This window comes from Corapipo altera, unplaced genomic scaffold, assembly GCF_003945725.1.
Source record: "Corapipo altera isolate COAL_440 unplaced genomic scaffold, ASM394572v1 44, whole genome shotgun sequence".
Taxonomy (NCBI): domain Eukaryota; kingdom Metazoa; phylum Chordata; class Aves; order Passeriformes; family Pipridae; genus Corapipo; species Corapipo altera.
The window spans coordinates 19,553,180-19,572,268 of record NW_020884880.1 but is presented as its reverse complement, the minus strand read 5'-3'; the positions used below and the strand labels follow the sequence as shown (position 1 = coordinate 19,572,268).

General features: G+C 37.4%; 1 protein-coding gene across 7 annotated transcripts in view; it reads right to left on the bottom strand.

Annotated features, from left to right (window-relative positions):
* The window catches only part of RBMS3 (RNA binding motif single stranded interacting protein 3), a 596,100-nt gene that overhangs the window by 28,332 nt on the left and 548,679 nt on the right, over positions 1 to 19,089 (bottom strand). For all 7 annotated transcript variants that reach the window (XM_027639205.1, XM_027639210.1, XM_027639206.1 and 4 more), the window contains one exon: positions 10,109 to 10,219. In XM_027639205.1, the coding sequence (XP_027495006.1) occupies positions 10,109 to 10,219 (111 nt within the window). The remainder of the gene's footprint in view (positions 1 to 10,108; positions 10,220 to 19,089) is intronic.

The following is a 19,089-nucleotide window of genomic DNA, read 5'->3' as shown; positions in this document are numbered from 1 at the left end:
GAGCAGTCAGGTGCCTGGTTGAAAAAAAACATCACTTTGGAAATCATACATCTTTGGTCTATACTGCAAACCCTGCATACAGCTGTGGTTGACAGGCCAGAGAACACAAACAACATGAAATTCTTGCATCAGTGAAACCTGCTTGTGTCGTATAAATATTATACTGACCTGAGGAAAACCCCCAAGGGAAACACAGCAAAGGAAAACAGGGAGCTGAGGCTGGCGAACACACAATTATTTGGACATTTAGATACTAAACTCTTAAGGAAGTGTCTGTTGTTGTATTACAACTGCTAAAATTAAAAAGGCAAAATTAGAAGCATACAGGTGTGCCTATCACTTTCAAAAGTCATGAAAAATCCCAAGGGATAGAGCAGTCCTCCACGGGACTGACCAGAAAAGGATGTGCCTCTGAGATACGATTGCTCCCTAGACCCATCCTGATGTGGTGCAGCTCGCCTCTGCCATACAGTAAAAATCTTTCATGTTCAACAGTCAACCTTGCTAGAAAACAAATTCAATTCAGCAAACTCCCAAATTCACTCAGTGCACCTTGTTACAGCTCAATGAAATGTGCTGACTGAGCTGTTTCATAGTAAATATTAGGGACAGCAGAACTCTCCTCCCAAATTGAGTCTTTTAGAAGCAAGAGGATTCTGCGGCACCATAGCTCTGACACAGAATCACCCATAACTCACAGATAATAAAATACCATCAGAGGGCACAGAGGTTATTGCCATCAGCAGGTCCCTAGGGAATTGTAAATTGTTTGAACAAAGCTTGCCCTTTTCTGAGAACTTCAAGCTAAAATCACTGTATATACACGATCCCAGTGTCTTACACAGTGTATGAAGACTGTACCTTTAGCTCCTTCCTTTAACCTTGCTTCACAAGTGAGTGAACCCTGACCAGGCTGCTCTTTTCAGAAGAAAATAAGAAAGATACATCAAAAGCACTGGTTAATATGTCTTAAGGGAAGTTTAAACCTTTGGGGTACAAGCTTGTCCACCATTTGATAAGCCATGTGGCTTAACTGTGAAATGCACTGTGCGCTGAAATTCAGCGGGATATGTTATGGGAAAAGGTAGTGAAATTCAATGGAATATTATTTTTGTGAGCATCTGCAGGTCCAGGACTTTTCCCGATACACAGGTTATGTTATTTCTGTCATTGTGATTAAAATATGTACAATGCTGAACATCCCTCAGGTTAAATTTACTTTCAACTCCACTGTATGTGTTTTCAATAATGTGGCAATGTGTCACCTTCTGAAACACTGCAACATCTGCAATACAGTGTCTCTGTGAAGTCCCAGTGCCCCTGGAAGTAAACTTTTCCCTATTAGAGAACACTGGATATGTAATTCAAAGGCTGCTGCTTAGAGCAGAAACATTTAGCTTAACAAAAGGTACCCATCCCATTGAAAAAAAAGCCAAAAGTGAGTAGTATACTTACTAATCCACACAAAACATGTTGAAATGAGTCAATCTTACTTCTTGGTCCCAAATGTTTTTTACTGAGTGGATACTGTGAATGGTCAGTTGCAACATATGTTTATTCTTTGACTGTGTGAATTTCAGACATTGCAAATAAAATGTTAATTTGATGTACAGCTCTTTTCTGTGTTTTGGTACATCATATTCAGTAAACATTTTTAAAAGCTATTATAATTTCCTGAATTCTCAGTACTTAAATGAATAGAAAATAAAAATTAAACTATTATTACTTGTTTTGAACTGAATTAACAATGTTAATTTGAGATGAAAAACAGAGGTTGGAGATGAAGAGACGCTGTTAGACCAAAGCTTTGGTTTTGTGTCAACACCTGAAAGTGCTTCCTGTGGATTTTAAGGTGTTTGACCCAGTTGAATTCTAGATGTCCCAAACGATGACTTTTCCACGGTACATTTCAAATACTAGTCTACCTCTTAACATACTACCAATTTTTGCAATGCATTAATGTTATGCTTTCTCTGTTTTACTTTCAGGTCCTTTTTCTTAGCATCACTAAAACTTTCTTCTCCTTTCCATGGATACCTTTCACGCACCTACATTGCGTTGTAAGCCACTGCTGTCTTTCACCTTCATGCCCTTTTCTTTCAGCTGAAGTTTACATCTGCATTTGAAGTTGATACAATTCAAGTACTGGCAACCATCAGTAAGAAAAGAGTCTTAAGCTCTGCCAGGGGAGGTTTAGGTTGGATATTAGGAAGAAATTCTTTACAGAGAGGGTAATCAGGCACTGGAATGGGCTGCCCAGGGAAGTGGTGGATTCTCCGTCCCTGGAAGTTTTTAAGATGAGACTGGATGTGGCACTTAGTGCCATGGTCTAGTAACCACGGTGGTAGTGGATCAAGGGTTGGACTTGATGATCTTAGCAGTCCTTTCCAACCGGCTGATTCTATGATTCACCTTAGACAGAAAAGGTATTGTGTGAAGGACTGCAACAGTACTTAGGAGAAACTAGTTGTTCTTCCGTATAATTTATCATGTTGTTCTTCTCCACTGAGGATACAATCCCTTCAAGGTTTACAGGACTTCTTGCTGTGCCAATGCACACTTGTAGCATGTGGAAACATGACTACAGGACTGTTTCCCAGCTCTTGGAAAACTGTGAAAGCATCACCTCTGGGAGACACTTCTTGCTTTTCACATGGCCATGGTTCTGAAAAACATCCTTCACCTTTCCAAGGTCCTCAAACTTGCCTTATATTACACAGACCCCACACAGCTTGTCTGCACCACTCATATTTGGATTTATTACTTCTCTTGAAAGCCATATTCATAATTTCTGTCAGAATTACCTGAGACTTCTTTAAACACAGGCAGGACAAAAAAACCAAGTTTCATTCTAATAAGGCGAATGGTTCTGTTCTTGATTGGAAAATGGAAAATCCACTTCAAAAACAGAAACACATCAAGAAAATACAGATGACAGACTAGACATTTAGAATACTTCTGTTTTCCACCTTTTATTGAGTTTGTCAGTTGTAGCTGTGGCAGAATGTTTCAAGAATTATTTTCAGGCTTTTTTAAACTATTATTTGTTCCTCTTTTCTACTTCCCTCTCTGTTAAATAAAGACTCCTTCAGCTAAATCTTGTACAAATCACTAAAGCAAAGTAAGTGGAACTAAACCAAACTTCTCTTCCCCAAACCTGTCATTTGTAGCATCAGCACAATTTCACATGAACAATTTCACATAACCTTTTTTCCTCTTAAAATTCAAAGTTGTTAGGGGAACAATCTACCAGTAGTTAGGAAAATGAGTTCGCAATCTTGGTTCATCTCTATAGAGATATGAACAAAAATTTCCAGGGGTATGACTACAGGTGAGTATTTTGGGGGAGGATATTCTGTAGACGTCTAACTATACACCAGACACTACCACTTTTATGGCTTTTGGTTTCTATTCATTATTACAAAATAAATAAGTTCATTTTACATGCAGTGCATAGCTATCATTAAAAAACCCTATTCTTTGGAAGAGGTGGCTTTGAACTATACTCCTATTGCCCTTCGAAGTGTCAACAGGTGGCACTTCTAGAAACCCCAAAATAGAACTGCAGCAGTCATATTTAAGAAAATATGTGAGAAAAAAAGCCTCTAAATGTTCTAGTTCACAGTTATGTGAAGTCATCTGCAAACTGATTATGTGAATGAGATTTGTCTGATGATGAAAATGAAGATATATTAGTTATGGTTCTTCTGGTTGATATTTTTTGCTTTGCTGATCCATCACTTTTGCTTTGTGTTGCTGAGCATTTTTATCACCACAATCAGGGAATCTGAAAGGGAATCTGGGTTAATGTCACTTTGAGTCAGTAGCTGATACCTCTAAGAAAGGCAAGGAGTCCTCAACAAATGCACTTTGTTCGTGTGTGGAAGTGTTGTGTGAAAGTAAAATTTAATACAGAATAAAAGCTACTGACATGCTGGGTTCATATGAAGTGCTGCTTGAACAAAAAATGGAATTCCCTCCATCTGTGTTTATTTTCCTTTTATGTTTTCCTTTCCTGTCTATGGCAGGCAGTGGCTTTTAAGGTACATAAATGCAAACAGTAAGCCACTACCAACAAAGGTAGGAAAGTAAAAAGTTCAAAAGAGAAGGAGGAACACTACAGAAATATGATTTTATAAAGTCTATTCATTCAAAAATACCATCTAACCACAGCTGTGGTCCAACACAGACTGTGGAACCCATGTTCAAACAGTTGATTAGAAAGAGTCTCATCTACACAACAGCTGATTGGCCCAATTCTAACACAAGTCTGTGGAATTTCAAGATGGTTCAAAAAGGGAAAAGATCACATCTTTCCTTTCTCACCTTAGCAGATGTTTGTCCTACACTGTCAAATTAAGACTTTTTTCTGCCCTGCTGTTGCATCCACAAATGACTCCTTTAGAAATGCTGAATCTATTTTTTTAAGGTTGCTAACCTTTTTGTCTCAATAATATTTAGTGGCAGTGGATTCTGCAAATTGTTTAAATGCTTCATGAAAAAGTTCTTTGTTCCCTGTTGATTGCTTTCAATCTGGTGCTTTTCCATTGCAGTATATCCCTTTTTTATCTCAAATTATGCATGAGGTAAATAGGAGCTGCCTTTCAAGAGACTGGAATGGAAGGTTCAGGAGGAGTTATTTGGTTTTTATAACTCTTGAGAGACCTTATGCTGTTCTTCTGCTTTCCAACCAGAATATTTTTTCCTTAAATGGATCTCCTGCCCCAGACAGCTCCATGTTGTTAATCACTTGCATTTGCCATGGACCTTGGCTGAGTAAATGGATAAGGAAGATCTTAGTTTCAGCCTGAACTAAGCTATTTCATTTGCAATGGATTCAGTCCTATATTTTCCACCCAAACAGTAACTGAAACTGTCAGTCAATAAATAAAATAAAAGAGCTCTAAGATTAACACCTGATAACGTGAAAGGCACAAGACTGCATAGAAACTTCGCTCCTGTAACTCTCCAAGGACCTTGAGACATACAATTAGAATAACAGAGAGTACTTTTTGAACAAGAATCAGCTCCATGTAGCTGTAGTAAGTGCAAATAGAATCACAGATTAAACAGGAAAAAAGCCAACCCTATCTAACAAAGCAGTTATTCTGCTGAGGCCTTCAGGTGACATTTTAAACCACTGGTTACTGTGGAGTATCCAAAGGAAATAAAAGATAAAAAACTTATAACAAGCTTGTTGTTCCATTGAAGGGTTCTGGAGATATCATCAAGCTTTGCTGACAACAAAAAGAACTAACAAAGTGAAAGATAAGACTGATGGAGCTGCATAACAACCCTGTTATTCCACTGAGAGATTTTGGTGATACTATAAACAAGGAAAGCTGAGTTAGGGTAGTTTGCAGCAGCAACAGGATACCACATTATGTCAGTGCAATTCTTCCACCTGATTGCATTTTTAATACAGAGTATCTAGAAAAATTAAACACTTTTTGTTGTTGTTGTTGTTTCTTAAAAAGTGCAATGGAGAACTTATTTTATAAGCTGCTTATTTCTAAATTAGAAACTGAAAGCAGAGTGAACCATCTGCAAACGTGAAGAACAATTAAGCAGCACTGTGGAGCTAGCAGTTTTAGTAAAAAACCTGGCTTCTACTCACTCTTCCATTGCTGTGGGCCTCAAAGATTTAAGATGATACAAGGCTACAGTGAGACAGTTCCAAAAGAGAAGGAAAAAAAGCAGGAATTACCCCTCTGCCAATAAGGACTAACAAAGGCTGCCTCAGACTGTTGAATGAAACTGGAACCCCAGCAGTATCTGAAATGGATGCTAACAGCAGGAAGGGGAGGGAAATCCCGATCAAGAAAGTGCAGAGCAGCAAACTTCCTTCAGGAATGAGCAGCAGAGGAAAAAGAGAAGGGCAAGTATTCTTCCCACTGAAGAAGCAGATTATTGCCGCTTATGGCCAAACGTGGAATTGCTGAGCAACAGGGACTGAAAGCAGTGATCAAACTGCTCAGTTTTTATATTTCTAAAGGTTTCTGTATTATATCCACTCAGGCATCAATCACAACTTTATTAAACCACAAAACAGATGTCAGATCAATGGATGGATCAGAAACATTCTGAATGACAGGCTGATGATGGAACAATTCCAGCCTCCATACATTATTAAACACATATTAATGCTGCTCTTTCAGTGCTACCCTTATAGGCTACTCACTCTATTCTCCCTCTGCAGTACCTTTCTTAATAGTAGACCTAATTGTAGATGAATATTACATTGGAAAAACAAGACTTACTATAATAAATAATAATTAACTAGTAAAAAAAAAAAATTCAAGCTTAAAATCAGTTGTCTGTCTTCACATTATACCTTCTGTCACTAAAATTTTATTTTAATGCAATTGTAGAATCTGAGACTGGGTTGTCAGCTTTAATCAGAATATTCAGAGCTATTGCCTTTTTGCTATAATCTTGAGGTAACTTAAGTTTAAGTTTTCTTTACATATTTGCCCACAGTCAGCACACCCATGTAAATGCTTTTTGCTCTTTTGAGTGAAGAGGTATGTATGAAAAATACATATAAATATGGCAGAATTTTTCCCTCTGGCAGACTCTCTGCTTAACTCCAGATTTCAGGCAGACTGGGGAAGTGATCAGAGCAAAACACTTGCCTCTCAATTCATCAGTAACATAAACTCTATTTTCACTGGCAGAAATCAATTTGATTTTCACAAAGGCAGAAAGGAATTATATTCTTCGTGGGAAGAACTGGGAGAAACAAAGGCTGTACAAAATTCTGCCACAGCACAGGAATGTAGGGTCAAGTTGCCATAAATGGCAGACCCTTACTTCTCTTCCTCCAGTGCCCTATACCATCCTTTGGCACTGAAATCAAGCAAAGATGGATTTGCAGCTTTTCACTTGGCCTGGTGGCTTGATAGCCTTAGTGTATCCTCTTGATTAAGTAGTGTTTAATATAGCAGAGATGTCTAATTTTATGCAGACAATGCAATAATAGATAACAAATAACGTTTAAAAATATAATAAAATGAAATTAAATATGCATTCTTTGGGGGTTTTAGGGAGAAAGGAAACTTGTCCCTATTCATGGAGAATGGTTTCCTAAACAAACTTATTTGTGCTTTTTGGGGAAGGCTTTCCCTAGCACAAGGGAAATGCAGCTGGCTATGAGTGGGTCTAGAAGAAAACTACTCTGTTTTGACTGCTGAATTGCATGCTCCCAGCTAGAAGTGAACAGCCCTGCCAGTGTTAAGCCAGAAATGCCTGCCCTGGGCAGGTGACTAAATGATCAAGTGGATGAAGGCACCTGCCCCCCGAATTCCTATGAGTTTTAACATGTGTTTTGGGGCTGAGAGATCAAAACTCAAATCCAGTTTTGGTGTCAAGGTAGGAATTGGCAGAGGCTGCTGTTACTTGAGTCACTTGCCTCACCAGAGGGCTAAAGAGTGTTCCTCTGTAAAGGGTCTCCCATCTGAAATGGCTCCAGCCTGGACAGAGTATTTTAATCTTTCAGAAAGCATCAAAAGGCAGAGTAATTCCCACAAGATACAAAGCTGTATATGCCTTTATGCTATTTCTCTAGCTCACTCACTAGAGAATAGATTTTCTGTTGAAGCAATGTTTTAGAAACCTAGTGTTCATCCTGAATTGGGCAAGTGTGGAAGTGGTTTTGGAGCCAATTCTCACTTAAGCGACCACAGGGGTCTGTTTCAGCTGAAAAATATATTATGTTGATTAGCAAAATGTTTTGTCTAAGGAGGTGAACATATGAAAGCCGTTTAATAAAAACTACTTTGCATACTGCAAGCTTTTAAATTAAATTGGGACAGAGTTACAGCCAACATTGAGCAGAATTGTTTGTGACTTTTTGCCTTGTCTGCCTAAAAAATCTGGCTGTTTCTTGAAAGATAGCTGGTGGCTTTTTATGGTACCCTGTAGCACAGTTTTAAGAATAGAATTTAAAAGTGTATTCATAACAGAAATGTATCCTTTATGTCTAATATCTCCCATAAAACTTAGTCCTGCCGAGGTACTCACAGTAGCATGATTTGGACTTGACACAATTCTTCATGTTTTATGCTTTCAATGCTCCTCTCTCTTGACCGAAATTCATAATTCAAAAAAAATGAAGTAAAACTATCTCTAAATAAATCATATCTCTAAATATGTTTTGCTCATCACAATTTTTTTTCTGTAACAGAATACATTAGGAAGAATGAACTTCAAGTCAGGATGGATACATCCACAAAACTGCTACTGGCAGCCCAAATCCTGAAGTTTTCCTATAATTTCTGATAGGAGGAATTTTGAAAAGGAGGAATTCTCGATGACCTCCATGATTATCCTACCAAAGTAGTTTGACTGAATATGGTACTGATGGTGTTTTTATCAAAGAGAAATCCTGTGTGTGGTAAAATAGGGTGTCATTTGAGATTCATGGAAAGCCTATGGATATTGTAGCATTCACTCTTCTTCACTCTTTAAGTTTTCTGTAAACAAATTAGGAGTTTTAAAGATAGAAAACATAAATCTGCATGGTATCCCTCTAAATGTATTTCAAGAAGTTATCATAGGGAATGCTGTGACCTTGAAAGATAAGACTGTGTAAAGAGTTAGGAAAAGAAAAGAAAGATTTTCTTTCAGTTGCAGTAACATAAATTCAGGATATTATTATCACCTACTAGAGGAACCATTACATTTCAGTCCTTCCTCTGACTCCCGAAATGGATTTGTTCCTATAAGCACTGTAATAGTGGTATCTAGTCAGAAGAGAGAATTAGCTGGGATTTGTATTAAGGTTGTGAGACAATGCGTGCAGAAGACAATGTCTGTTAAGAGTTACGGAATTGAAAACGACAGACAGAAATAAAAATTCACAGGAGCTGCCCAACAGCACAACCAGAATTCATTTTCCATTTCCTTCCCTTAATTTTTAAACACACTTTTGAATCACAATAATTACACATGCAGAAATTCTCACTAGTCCTAGTATTTCTTCCATTTCATTAAGGGAAAATTGCTTAGATTAACTTTGAGATGTAATTCTTAGTTCTTTTGACTGTTGAATGAAACATTTAAAATAACAGGAATAAACAATAAGCCATCTTACTTAAGTTTTGGCAGAAATGAATAGAGAAGTCTTAGATCTGAACAGAATTTTTTTAAGGAAGTGTGAAAAGACATTGGAGTTAGAATTACATTCAACAGATAAGGAAAAAAGGAGGTGAAGAGAAGAGGATGAGGAAGTGAAGACCTAAGTGAGTTAAATAACTTCGTACAGATGTGCTGTTATTCAGAAAGTTATTAAATTAAAAAAAAAGTTGGAAAACTCTGTTTTTATAGATTAGTATCAAGTAGTACAGTGGTGAAATAGAAAAACATTTGTAAGCGCATAACAGATCTTTCATGTAATTATTGTGTAAAGAGTGTATGTGCTAAAGACATAGAAGTGTAATATTTACGCCTGTATTTTCGCAAAAATTTACATGTACGTGCAGCGTGCACACATTCGCATATCAAACCACCATATATTGTCTGTAGTTGTTGTATATTAGGAACCTTTAGAGAGCTTCAATAATTTTAAGTAAGAGTATTTTTTGCCTTTCTCTGACTCGGGGAGAGTTAATTGACTTTTTAAGTTGACTTACACAGCTTAAAAAAAAATAATTGTTGAAATATACATATTTAAATATGATATACTGGCAACACAGCTGGCCATCATCAAAAATCACATTTCTAAGTCTGGAACAAAATGCGTATGGCTGGCTGTTATGGTTTAGAAGTGAGTAGTGGATCCTATCAAAATGCCAGAACTCCTGTTTCCCAGCAGTATAAAACTTTTTAGATTGACAAGCAAATAATTTCATATTACAATCCAAATTGATAGAGCAGTAATTCCATAATTACATGAGAATTAGTACAGAAAATTCCTGCTAAGTACAGAGCAGATTTTGTTGACCTGGTATTTCACTACTACTTCGTCATTTCTGTTCTGTAATACCTAATGCTGACTGTATGATGGTGAAGCACTGAAAACCCAGGAGTAATAAATTACCTTAAGAAACTCAGTAAGCAATATATGTTTTGCAATATAGAAAGCAAATAGTGTAATCTATGATCTTACCGTTCCTGTTGTGCCCAAGGAAAGGTGGTTCATCTGTTGGGTCAGAGGGCCCATCATGCTTGCTGGCTGCATTGACATAGTGTGGTCCATTGTTGGTGTTATCACAGCACCCTAGAAACACACATTATTTACACTTCAACCTCTCACTTTAAAAAAAAAAAGCCAGCATTCTCTAAATGAGTGAACCTGACTGAAAACTTGACAAGAATCTTAAAGAGACTAATATATCTGTCAGAGGAAATATGTTTTGTTCCTATTGACAACCAAGCTACACACATATATTATTTGTACTGCTAATGAGGCCATTTTATGTCAGTTCCAATTAAGTGTCATTTTTTACTTCATTGCTTCTGACAAACAAATGCATATGTTCTTTCTATGATGAATGCTACTGTACATTGCAAAATGCCTGTCATTTCCATTTTTCCATATCCTATACAGAACGATCCTACAGACAGAACACATATGTCCCCAATTTTCTAAAACCTTCAGTCTCAGAGATCTTCAACCTATTATGGTAATTATCTTGGATTTTTCCGGTCACAATTAAGAACCCTTACTCGTGACATTTTATAGCTGATTAAGTAAGACTAGCTATTGACAAGTGAGTTTGGTAGTGATACCCATTTAAAACACATAAACAATGTTTAAAAGCATTTTTTGTCTCTGCATGAAAAACAAAGATATTAATAACAAAGAGCATATGAACTACAGCAAAAACAAGACTTTGAATAAAAAATGAAACAAAAGACATTCCAGTGAAGCTTTGGAGAGAGAACTTTGCCATTAATATTCCTTGGTTTTTGCCCTCCCTCTCCCCAGGATCCCATGTTGGCAACCTCATGCCTTGGTGAAGTGTTGATTCTCTTCAGTTCTATGGGATAAAATGCTATTTCCTGTGTTGGTTAGAGGAAGTCACTCAGAAACAGTGGTCTGCTCTTTTTCATGCAGATAGTGAAGTAGGAAGGTATTTCCAGCTATTTCTTCATATGAAATAATAGCTTTACTTAGTGCATATGCATGTTTGCATGCATACATCAGAATTTGCACAATCACATTATACTACAAAGTGTGGAAAATGTAGATTAATGTATCTGTTTAAAATAATTGACTTCTTTTTTCCTTTGAGATTATTGACTAAATCCACCTATAAACAGGAATTTAAAACAAACTAGTTCCAAAACCCACAGCACACCTGTTCTTAAGTGTCTGTCTCACATTTACATAGAGCTATGTTACTGCATTGCAAAGGATCTGATAAGAAGCTAAAGATTTCAAATTTTCATTAACAAATAAAAAAAATAATAATAAAAAAAAAATTCCGGGGCAATACCAACCGAATTTTTTCTCATTTTCCAGCAATGCTTTTTCTATGCACATCCTATCTGAGAAGCATAGTCTCTCCAGTCTCTGTGAACTCATTACTTGCATATCCTTGTAATATCCTCAGCATATGAAACATATATATGCTTGTTTTATGTCCCATAGTAGATTACATTTCTTGCATTGACAAGAGTCCCTAGAGAAATTTGGCAAATTACAGAAGCTAGCCTCCACAGAGTATCTGTCATGATTCCAAATAAAGGCTTATAAAACAAGCTGATCAGTGTGCACGTATCAAACCTGCAATACTTGCAAACACTTTTGCTGCTTTCTTGGGTAGATTACTTTGCACTGGTTTACATAGATTAATTTATTGATTAACTCATTTAATGAACTACCACAGTGAAGTCTTCCCTTTTGCTGAAACAGTCTAAAAGCAAATCTGTGGGCATACACCCATTCAGGCCATTCAGCAGTCCCTGCACAGTAGAATCAGTGCAAGAGTCTGAAAAACCACCATGCCCAAGAAGAGTGATGTTTTTTCTATGTGTTCAAAATCAGTGGCCTGGGGTACCATGCAGCCAGACGGGGTCTTAGGGTTTGGACTTCATCTGCACTTTTTGATTGCAGGAATCATAAGCTTTATGATCAGAATGATCATAATTTTACTGTACCAAACCATAAGTGCTCAAACTAAATTTGTCAAATGATAAACAGTTCTCGGTTCCCTCTAAGGGCAGTTTGGTCCTTCAGCTTAGACATGGAGAATTGCCTCAGGGCTCTCCATGACAGACAAGTTGAGCTCCCACTTGTGATGTCGAGGAAGGTGATTCTCCCCTTCTCTGCTTTTGTGAGACCCTGCCTGGAGAAATGTGTCCAGTTCTGGGGGCCCAAATATGAGGAGAATGTGGACCTGTTTGAGAGGGTCTAGAGGAGAGCCATGAAGATGATCAGAGGGCATCAATGTATACAAGCATCTGAAAGGAGGGTGTCAAAAGGATGGAGCCAGGCTCCTCTCGGTGGTGCCAAGCAATAAGACAAAAGACAATGGGAAGAAAGTGATGCACAGGAAGTTCCACCTGAATATGAGGAAGAACTTCTTTACTGTGCAGGTGACTGAGCACTGGAACAGATTGCTCATAGAGGTTGTGGCGTCTCCCTCACTGGACATATTTAAGAACCTTCTGGATGCAATGCTGACAATGTGCTCTAGGATGACCCTTCTTGAGTAGGGCGGTTGGACCACCTGCTGCAGCAGCCAGAGAGGAGACATATCATTGCAGCAGGGTTGGATGAGAAGACATTTAAAAGGCCCTTTCAACCAAAATTATTCTATGATTCTTTGTGTGATGTAGTAAGCAAAAAGTCACACATTCATCACAGCTTCATGCAGCATCACACTGCCAGCAATAGTGGCTGCAATTAATGTAGGATGTCCCAAAGCCTTAAAATACCAAGCCTTTTTTTTGAAAAATGCTTATTGCAAAGGTATGGTTGGAGGAACTTGCTGTGATACAGATGTGACAGACTGATAGCTATTCCTGTGTATAAATTTAGGAACCTGGAAATGAAGAAGGGGCAGCAGTGAAAGAAGTCTTATGATTTAGTGTAGCAAACACGAGTGCCAGACACACAGCGGAAAAACCTGATGGCAAATGTCTTTCAGTAAATAAGTAAGCAAGACAAGTATTGCAAATAAACTATTTAAAAAAATATGGACTGGAGAGAAAATACATCAAGGACAAAAACATTGCTCAGAGGTAGCAAATATATTATTTTTAAATTGAAAAAATATACAACCTAGTCCCTAAATATATATCATTTAATAGGTTAGAAAAAAATTTGGGAAAACAAATCAAGTATTTGCAGCTTTCCTAAGGCAGCTTAACATGTTTGAAATTGACAGTTACCTAGAGCAGAGAATTACATGCATTTTCCAGATTAATAAATCACCAGAGTTTGCAGAAGCTTCTCATGATCACGTAGGAAAAAATTATACTTAATTAAGAAAATCTCGTCTGGTTGTTAGGATGACATCCAGTCTCCAGACCATAATGCATTTCATGATACATGCTGTCAAGTCAATTCAGATTCAGTTTATTTAGAGGTAGAAGACAACGTCTTGCATTAGATGTTGCCATCATATTAAAATTAATTTCATCCTTTTCAGCCTATAGTAGGGATTTACTGACAGCCAGTTGGCTACTGGCAAAGGCTACAGCAAATATATTTTTCGTCTTCATCTGTCTGGATGTCTGATTTTACTGAGTTTGTAAGCTGTATAGAGAGACATCTTAGCATTGCATAATACTACTTCAGATCCAGCTTAGTTGAAAAAAAACTGCACAAGAAATTATGATGAGGTTTTTGCCACCACCTTTGCCCAAACAAGTGGTTGGCCAGCTAATTATTTAGGTCTGCCTGGTTGCCTCAGTATGATTACTTTTCTTTTTCATAAGTCCTGCAAGGAACTGGTTACTATAATGACTTCTACATTTGCCAAGATATTCTCGGCATATGACTTGTCATACAGTTCTGTCGATGCTATAGTGGCTTTAAAAGAAATTAACAGGACAAATAGTAGGGAATTACTGGTACAGGCAGAAAAAAATGCATGATCTTTGCAACACTGTGATACATCCAAGATATGCTGACATACAGACTTTAATTCCTCTTCACTTTATTTGAAAGACCTTGCTGTTTTAAAATGCTTTAAGCTCTGTGAACATACCTTTACTATAAGAAAGTGAATGCATATATTTCAGAATATAGTCTATCACTGGCAAAGAAGGAAGTCTGACTTTATTAACTACAAACACTGTACAACCCCTCTATGGCAACAAACTGAAATTACAGGAAAGACAGCAAATATAGTTTGTTTATTATTTTAAGTAAACTATCTTTAAGCTCTTGCCAATAGCAAAAGGCATCAGCAAAAATAAAGTCTTTGCTGGTGCAATGAAACATGCCATCTTTTGTGCGTGGAGGGTGGGAAAGTGACATCAGAAATAAAAAGTGTATTAGGAGGCTTTAGGACCAGAGAGTTCACTAGTTGAAAGATGCACTTAGAGGCCAGTGGGAGGATGGATTAGTTAGTCATAGCTTTCTACAATAATGAACTGTAATAAAGAGTTTTATTTTATTCCAGAGTTCTAATACTGATATTGTGCCTAAGGGGCAAATACCAGCTGAATAAATAGTTTTTAAAGCTTACAGTAAGCATCTGCTTATTTTGTAGTTCACTTTTTCTTTATTTAAGAAGTTTTAACAAGTTAACCATACTTAAAAATTCTACTTTGTAAATACTGGCCAATGTAAAGCCAATAAGCATTACAGCAGCAAACTTACTTTTCAGATTTGTTTATAGACACATTGTGCAGACATATAAGCACCAGGTCATTCCATCTGAAAATTTTTTACTCTACTACCAAGTGAATGTCTTTATGTTATTGAGAACATGTTGTTTCTTGAGGTTTTATTAAACTGAGTGAAAGGATGACTTTCCTTACACTTATCAGACAGACATGTCTATCAAGAATTAATAGGGAAAAAATCAACATGCATACTTTTTTTGCAGATAAATATACTCTCTCTGCATAATGAACAAATGACGACCATATTTCTATTGATTCACTGTTCTATCTAGGCTTTCTTGTCTCATTTCCTTGGGCTACTTCTAACAGGCAGCAATAAAAATGGGGTCCCCTTGTCGGAACAGTGAGCCTAGAGAACTACTCTGAACTGGCTGGTAAGTGGCCAAACTTGCATGACAATTGCATGACAATTGTAGGAAGATTAAAGGTAGCTTTGAAATCCTCTCTGTCATCAACTCTGCTGAAAATGCTGATATTCCAAAACAAAGGAGAACCTACTTTCCCTTTTTCAATGAAAAGTTAGCAAGTGCAATTGCCTTGGCATTTGCTAACTGATCAGAGATTAAATCATCATCTGAGTATGATGAAAAAGATCAGAAAACATCAGTTAATAATGTATATTCTGCAAATCTTAGGATTTGGTTTCATTTCACTACACTGTGAAATTTAAAAGCTTGATAAAAATGTGATAAAGTGAGCAAGGAGGCCAAACCCCACCTTAAATTAAAGCAGCTTTAACTTTGGAATACGCAAACCCTGATACAGACCTTCATCAACTCTGAGTCCTGCTCCCGTACTGAGTATTAAACTACAAGTTCACATCGTAATATTTCTAATCTTGGGCATAAATTCAAATTCTTATCTGACATCCCTTTCATAACTTAGTTGAATTTCCTTGAAGCAACAGACATACTTGCTTTCCCTTTCTCATTTTCTTGCTGTATATTTGTGAACCTCTTTCCTTGGCTGAAAGTATATGTCATAGGTGCAACAAAGTTATTGCCCAGAGTAACTGTTCTTAAAGGATTAAGAATCCAAATATAGTGTGGTAAATAAAGAACAAAGGTGACCCTTGTGTATGCACCACTTTTCCTACAACAATAGCTAAGGTTTTTGATGGTTTCTTTCCCATTGTTCTTCTTGCCTTTAACTGTATTTCCTGTCTACTAGTTTGAAATACAGCTTTTGATAATATACAGATATTAGCCTAAATGCAGATTAAAGGATATAGAAATGGGAACATCAAGAGATAAAGAAAACACAGTTGATTCAATAGGAAGAGTTTTATATTAGTAACTGCACGCACAAATAAAGCTGTACATGCAACTATATTGTACCAGTTAATAAATGTATTATATCAGGCAGTAACAGCGTGATTTTATGTCAGCAGTTTATGCATCTAAGAGAGTTGACAAAACCAGTAAATTTCATAGCATACATCTGTCTGTTAATCTAAAAGGATTTAATAAAAAGAAATAGCATTTCTATTGCAAGCAAAAAGTTGCCTCTGTTACTCAGTGCCTAACATGATTTTGCGTGGTGACTTAAACCTTTCCACCCAAAATGACATCTCAAAAAAAGGCCATTGAAATAAAAAAAATATTTATGAAGGGAAAATATACCTGAGTTGCTACAGGGACCCTGAAGCAGAGATTGAGGGCTCCATGCTCTATCTCTGTCATTGCTGCCTGCACACGCAGGCTGGACCACAAGCCCATGTGCTTCACTTTAGACTGAGAAACAGAAGTTTTCATACCTTTCTCCAACCTACTCCAGGAATAAAATAAATATGTCTGAATAAATATGAGCAGTTTTTCTGGGGCCCGCTAACAGAAAGGAGGCCGCAGCAATTAGGGAAAGACCTGTTCCAGTGAGGTATTCATTCCGTCAAGTGCTGGAACAGGCAGAGAGGCCATAGGCAGTTCTTGCTCCCTCGTCTTGACATATTCCAGAAGAGAACAAGATCACATTTCTTTTGATTTTTTTCCTACTCTTTACTTCAGCTTATAAGTGCACTTGGCTATATGATGGCTTTATGTAGCCAATCCACATAACAGTGCTTTTGTTCTGTCAAGAACAGCCATCACTAACAAAAGCACCCTCACAACTCTCATGTTAGGTTTAGCATCCACAGAAGACAAAGAAGAAATAAAGAGGTGGTGCTTTGCCTGGGACATAACCACTGTAATACATCAAATCTTCTCTTGCCCTTCCCACTATCAGATTTCACATAAGAAATATCCAAAGGTCTTTTCAATCCATGTCAAAATAACCATAGATTTTAAAACTATGACATTATTAGTGAAAACAAATCTTTATTTCCTGCACAGAACTCCTGATCTATACCTAAGTTGTATATGATATACGCTAAAGTGTTGTGTTTGGCAATTCCATTCTGCTTATATTCTTATATATATTTTCTGATGTGGATGAAATCCTTCCTCTAGGGTCTCCAGTGGCTCACGTGCCATCCTAGTTAATGGGAATCAGGTGTCTCTTTCCTGCGGACTAGTTTTTCTTAGCATCAGAATGGAGTTTCATCTATTAAAGCTAAATCCAAATAATATTTCCTCTCAAACAGTTCTGTTGTATTCTCTCCCTTCTTGCCTATAACCAGGCATGAAAATTGACTTAATGGTACACCCTAGTTTTAACAAGGTGCAGAATAGAAATTATCAAACAGTACAATTAAAATATGAGCCAGTACCAGTCTTTACCTTAAATTTTCACTTCCTTGCCCTACTGGGTTCAAATGAAACTTTCAGAAAGGATGCCATATTTGCATCTTCAATAGTCTGATTTTACGTATTCATATACACACACACACATTATTACATACAGAAAGACAAATGATATTGCCATTTATATTACACATACTCAGGCCACAATGTTTTTTCAATATGTGGATTTTTTTTTTTTAACATTTGAAACTCTCAGTCCAGGATTTACTATGTCAAAAGTAATTAAAAGCACCAGTGATGGGGTTTCAAACCGCTTGTTCATGAGCAACGTTTCATAAGTGATGCGTAAGAACTTCTGATATTGGCTGAAAATACTTAATTATTTTATTTTACTCAGGGAAACATGCTCTAAAGACAAGAAAAATGCTTAACAGGAAGATATGCCTCCAGAGCATGTGGTTGGATGTAGAGGTGCAGAGCAGGTTGGTGGCATGTATGGTATCTTTAATGTGGTTGGACCAGGCTCTCCCGGGGTCTCAAGTTTTCCAGGCAAGGTGAGGCAGTTCCAGCTCTTTGTGTGCTCCATGAAGGCATGACAATATACATTTCATTGGACCACATGTCTGATACACTGGAGTGTTCTCTGCTTTTCTTTGAGATTTAGTACATAGGTAATTTGCCAGGTACAGAGAGTGGTTAACCAGGTTAGGGGAGGAAATGTCTGTGATATTTCTTCTACATGCACTTCTGTCTTCACCATTACAATGGTCAGTGACAGGGCAGCAGCTGTGATCTGTAACAGATGTGCTGTTTCATTTCCTGCCCAAAACCTGGAGGGGCTCGCACTATGTAAGCTGCAATCTAGCAGCTGTGATGGAAAGGTTTTACTCATTAGAAGGACAAACACTGACACTGGGAAACATCAGAAATGCTGAGGAACTGGCTACCAACAAGAGAAAAAAAATCAAACAGAAGAGAAGGCTGGTAATATAACCCCATGTATTAAGGGTATATTAGAGTTCAGATGACAAAAATGACACCCTACACAACTGCAGCCAGAAGAAAATTATATGGCTGTGCATGGTGTTAACTCCACAACACTAAAAGGACTTAACACAACCAGATTTAGATGGAATTATCTGAAATACCTTCAGCTTTCAGAAAAGTGAGGTAGTATCATTGAATGAAGCACCAAGGAGAGATACTGAGGTGCCAGGGTGGCAGACAGCAGAGTGCTCCTCTGTGAGATTCCTAATACTCAAGAGGAGAATGGAAAGAATAGTCAAGGAATGGATAACTATCAGGTTGTCTTCCTATAACTGTGAGATCAGATAGCTCTTATAAGCCAGAATTTATTAGTGATGGACAACAGAAGTGAGAAGGTTTCACACGGTTGCTCATGGACATCATGTCAGTCCTTGCAATGTCAAGCCAAAAGCAACTCTTGAACACCAGAGCTCTTTGGCTAGGCCCAAATCTAAGCTGCATCCTCAGAGCCCCTGATCCAGGGGCTACCAGTAATCCACATACCCAGCTGCACAGTTTCGGTAGAACGTCATGTTGAAATCCTGAGGTTTGTGTTGCTGTATCACTCTTGAATTCA